Source organism: Mustelus asterias, chromosome 20, assembly GCF_964213995.1.
Source record: "Mustelus asterias chromosome 20, sMusAst1.hap1.1, whole genome shotgun sequence".
NCBI classification, from domain to species: domain Eukaryota; kingdom Metazoa; phylum Chordata; class Chondrichthyes; order Carcharhiniformes; family Triakidae; genus Mustelus; species Mustelus asterias.
The window spans coordinates 44,821,252-44,825,883 of NC_135820.1; the positions used below are offsets into that span (position 1 = coordinate 44,821,252).

General features: G+C 44.6%; 1 protein-coding gene across 1 annotated transcript; it reads right to left on the reverse strand.

Annotated features, from left to right (window-relative positions):
- Positions 1 to 391: 391 nt before the first annotated feature.
- Positions 392 to 4,267, reverse strand: LOC144508293 (protein snail homolog Sna-like). Its single transcript, XM_078236110.1, has 3 exons — positions 4,071 to 4,267; positions 3,078 to 3,617; positions 392 to 1,363 (listed from the first exon to the last, which is right to left on the reverse strand). Exons 1-3 carry the CDS (start codon positions 4,147 to 4,149, stop codon positions 1,182 to 1,184), a joined length of 801 nt encoding a protein of 266 aa, XP_078092236.1. The 5' UTR covers positions 4,150 to 4,267; the 3' UTR covers positions 392 to 1,181.
- Positions 4,268 to 4,632: the final 365 nt, after the last annotated feature.

The window sequence follows — 4,632 nt, forward strand, 5'->3', positions numbered from 1 at the left end:
ATCTGAAACCAAAAGAGAAAATGCTGGAAAATCTCAGGTCTGGCAGCATCTGTAAGGAGAGAAAAGAGCTGATGTTTCGAGTCCAGATGACCCTTTGTCAAACCTTTGACAAAGGGTCATCTGGACTCTAAACGTCAGCTCTTTTCTCTCCTTATAGATACTGCCAGACGTGTTGAGATTTTCCAGCATTTTCTCTTTTGGTTGCATCTTACCCTTCCCTGACACCTAATAGTGGGACTTAAATGATCAAACATATACAGTGCAACTATACTGTCTCCTTTGATGTATCCTGAAATATTAGATTCAGGCTTTTTTTTTGATTATCGGACATGTTGCAAATTGTAGTGTTCGCTGATGTTTCTTATATAATCTCCATGAAATACTTCACATTCTGTTAAATGTAAAAATTTTATTACATATCCTTTACATAATGTACCTGTTAAAAGTCTCAGCAATACAAAACTGTCACGTAAAAAATTACAGTATACAAAGTAATACCAGTGTACCCTTGTAATGTAAACAAATATATATTGTGACAATTGTGTACAAACACTGTATAGAAAAAAAGATGCATCCACCAAGCATCTGTCAATGGCCATAAAAAGTCTTTTGGCACACACCTGTCAATAGTCAGGCATTTATCTAAGCCCTGCATTGTTACACGTGACAACTGCTTGCCATTAGTTACTCGTCAACTGAAACAGTTGTTAAGGATCATATTAACAGGTGTTTCAGCTTGCCCATAAACAGGAATTTTGTTTCAGATAGCAAGTGATGTCTGTTAAACCCATTGCACAAATCTTTACACATTGCAGGGCTCCATTGTTCCATTGAGAAACCTTTATGCCAGCAGCCCTCAGAAAAAGACATTTTATTGCATAGTTACACCATAAGAGACAAGCTCTTTATCTGGTGGGTTATAATGAATCAAATACTGAATGTTCCTGAAATCCCTTAAGGATTCCCTAAGAGAGCCAGCCTTTCCTACACCCCCCCCCCACCCCACCCCTCCCCCAAGAAGGTGGGAGTGTTGATATACAAACACAGAATGTTAATATTGATGTTCTAATAACAATAAATAAAAATCGCTGTGGACCGGCATAAGAGATTCAGTCTTATTATCAATATGCAATGGGGCTGAAATGCATACTGCAGTTCTTGCTGTGAAAGATCTTTTTATTTCAGCGGGCTGCACAGCACCCTGTTTCTTCGTGTTTGTGAAGGAGAGACATTCTGGAGAAAGTCTTGGAGCAGTTTTTGCACTGGTATTTTTTGACATCTGAATGAGTCTGCAGGTGGGCTCTGAGGTTGGACCGATCTGCAAACGCTCTGTTGCAATGAGGGCAGGAAAAGGGTTTCTCTCCTAGAGGAAAGCACAGAACAACATAAGCAACGCTGTGAATTTTCAGAGGCTAATTGATTCCTTTGGGCATTCTTATTACAAAACACGTGGAAGTAACTATTTTCTCAGTGCTATTTGTACCCCAAGGTAAAAAATAAAATCCATAAAAATTAAGGAACATTTTTGAAAAGTTGAAAAATTGAAAAAGGTTAAATCAAATAATTTAATCTCTGAAATGGTGATGAGGCTAATGCAGTCAAACATACTTAAGATATAAAATAGTGGTACTGAATTATATTAACAATGGATACAATAGTCACAAATCAGAAACTAAAAAGAGAACCATTTTCTCAGCATATCCTAAATATAATATATATTTAATATATTGTATCAGTAGTGCATTGGCGAATTAGCCATAAAATAAGGCTACATCTTTAACAGAATATGAAACAAATAAACCATCTGTCCTTAAAATGGGAGGGGATGAAGGGGGAGGGGGGGGGGGGGGGGAAGAGAGGAACCCAAACTTAAGAATTGCATCTTCAAAGAAACTGCGATTAAGGGTCGATTTACAAGGCAAAATGAAGAAAAAGTTCTCTTTAACGAATTCCTTTGAGGGCATTTGCTGTTACTTAAGAAGGTGTGAAATCAACAACAAAGTGGGAATTAACCCATGCCAGAGGCTGATAAATAGGTCTGGAGAGGCTGCATTGTGAAAAGTGATAATTCTTGTATTTAAAACGGATGGCCCCTATAGGTGACAGCTGGAGTCTATAGCTGTGCCTGCAGTGTACTGTAACAGGTGCACTGTACAAACTGCACTGCTACATCAATGCACCTGCCCCATGTCTGTCAAACCATTCACATGCACGCTCCTCCGGCAGGAGAACACCAGCACTCAGAAAGAATTAAATGCAACAGTGGTGACACAGAGAATCACAACAGGCTTTTTTTTGTGTTGTTTTCCACTAAGAACATCCTCTTTTAGCTGCTGGAGACAATTGTCGAGGACAAAAACGCAGTCTGGAAAGCCACCAACAATGTTTTTTTTTGGGGGGGTAGAGGGGGGGTGGGGTTGAAAGGTGGTTTTATTGCACCATGTGCGTCTTTTGTACCGATTCAAAGAGGAGTAAGTTATACACCAGTATGCGGAATACGTGAAGCATGTAAAAATTCAAATCGATTGTGAGGAGCGGATTACCTTCACTTATTGAGAGTGGCTTTGCGGGGGCAAAAGAAAATGGATTGCAAACGCTGCAATTGGGGTAACTTCAATGGAAGGTTTCACAGATTCGGATCCAGAGATGTGTATCTGTATGTTCACACCTCTCAATGCAGTGGAGTTGCATTTTGGATGAAGGTTGGGGGGGAGAATTGCAAGGGTCAGTGTAATGGTAATTCTCACCTAAACTAAGGCGGGCTATTGCAAACCAAACATTTGTGCCAGTCACTTTTCAATTGACTGTAAAACGGAAAACGGGGGGGTTAAGGTTGGCAGTAAATTCTCTGGATTGGAAAGTTAGACCGAACGTGCGGGATTGGCCATGATAAATTGCTCCTTTGTGTCAGGGGGATTAGGACTGTAAATATGTGGGGTTACGGGGATGGGACCTGGGTGGGATTGTTGTCGGTGCAGGCTCGATGGGCCAAATGGCCTCCTTCTGCACTGTAGATTCTATGATTCTGTGTGGCACCCCAGGAAGGGAGTTTGATTTGCAAAGGGTGCAGTACTCACCGGTGTGTGTGCGAATGTGTCCTTGAAGCAGCCAGGGTCTGGAGAAGGCTTTGCCACAGATTTTACAGACGCAGGGCAGAGTGTGGCTCCGGATGTGCATCTTCAGAGCTCCCAGGCTCACGTACTCCTTCTCACAGTACTTGCAGTTAAAGGATTTCCTGGCCTGGGGCTCGCAGTGCAGCTGCTTGTGTTTGGAGAGTCCGGCAAAAGTGGAGTAGGACTTGCTGCAGTGGGCGCACTGAAACTTCTCCGCTTCCGTGGCCGAGGAGTCCGGGCTAGGAGGGTCCGAGGTCTTGCCGTCCTCTTCCTCGCTCGACAGCGATGCCAGGTCGTGCGGCTTGCGCCGCTTGGAGCTGTCCGCCGGAGGGGGCTCGGAGCTCTTCTGAGCGGCGAGGTTGGCTTCGAGCTCGGCGGAGCAGAGGCTGGAGATGAGTCCCGTGTCCCACACGATAGCGGGGTAGTAAGCTGCCGAAGTGAGGATTTCAGGCTGGGGGATCACTGGGATCGGGTACTTCTCATAGAGGAACGGGGAGATGATCACTGGAATAAACAAGCAGGGATGAGTATCAGTATTCCAGCTGCTCACATCTGTCAGCACACAACAGACCAGGAACAAATCTGACCTCCCCCCACTCCCAGAGTTATAACACTGGAGTTTATTGCTTTCCTCAGAATGGCAAAGTAAATGGGAATCTGTGCGGCTCATGTCGATATTGCCTATCGCCTTAGGCAAAGACTTCCCTTGTTTAATCCTCACTTTAAGACATTACCTAAAACACACTCTTTCCCTCTGATAACACAGGGAAAAAGACATTGCCATTTCACTGGCTTTGGAGTCAATTACACCCGTGCAGAAAGGAATGAATTAAAACACCTTATTCATGGCTAACATTCCGAAAAAAACACGTTAAATGCCACCGTGCAATAAACAATACTTTTCACTGTACGCTAATACACATGACAATAATAAATCAAATCAGACGCTGCCCTCACCTGTCTGGCTGTCCAGCTCACTGTAGTTCGGTTTCTTGGTGGTTGAGAAATGTTTCTTAATAAGGAAGGACCTGGGCATCTTGAGAGTGAGAATGGGGAGGGAGGTTGCCTAAGTTCTCCAAAGTCCTGTTTCAAAGAGCAAGCGCCTCGGGTTGAATCCACCTCGTCCTCTGAATGCAGCGAGCCCACTTGTGGAGAATGTGCGCGTTCTGCTGCTGTAAATATCGGGTCCAGGAGCCGGCTGGAGGAGGCGGAATGACTTGTATTTGTCGCCTCGCCATCCAATGGGATGTAAGGACCAGGAGGGGGAAGCCGAGAGACGAGGAGGGGCTTCGGCGTCGGGATCCGCTCCCAACAGGTGTCTGTACAAAGCTGAGGATCTCCTGTACATACACTGCTCAAGACTGAATGACACTGGGGGGGGGGGGGGGGGGGGGACTGATCGAAGCTCATTGTCTGTAGCTCAGGAACAAGAGTTCACAACTGCCCAGCCTTAGAAGGAGCTGGAAATTGCCACCGCAACTCTGTATTAGGTTAGGCAGTACCGTGCTGAGTATGCATC

What these genes read in the sequence shown, in the direction of transcription:
- LOC144508293 (XM_078236110.1), bottom strand. Translation starts at nt 4,149, where the DNA reads ATGCCCAGGTCCTTCCTTATTAAGAAACATTTCTCAACCACCAAGAAA. An exon ending in TGAGCTGGACAGCCAGACAG is followed by an intron (nt 3,618 to 4,070) that starts GTGAGGGCAGCG and finishes TGTTTATTCCAG; the next exon opens with TGATCATCTCCCCGTTCCTC. An exon ending in ACACATTCGCACACACACCG is followed by an intron (nt 1,364 to 3,077) that starts GTGAGTACTGCA and finishes GCTTTCCTCTAG; the next exon opens with GAGAGAAACCCTTTTCCTGC.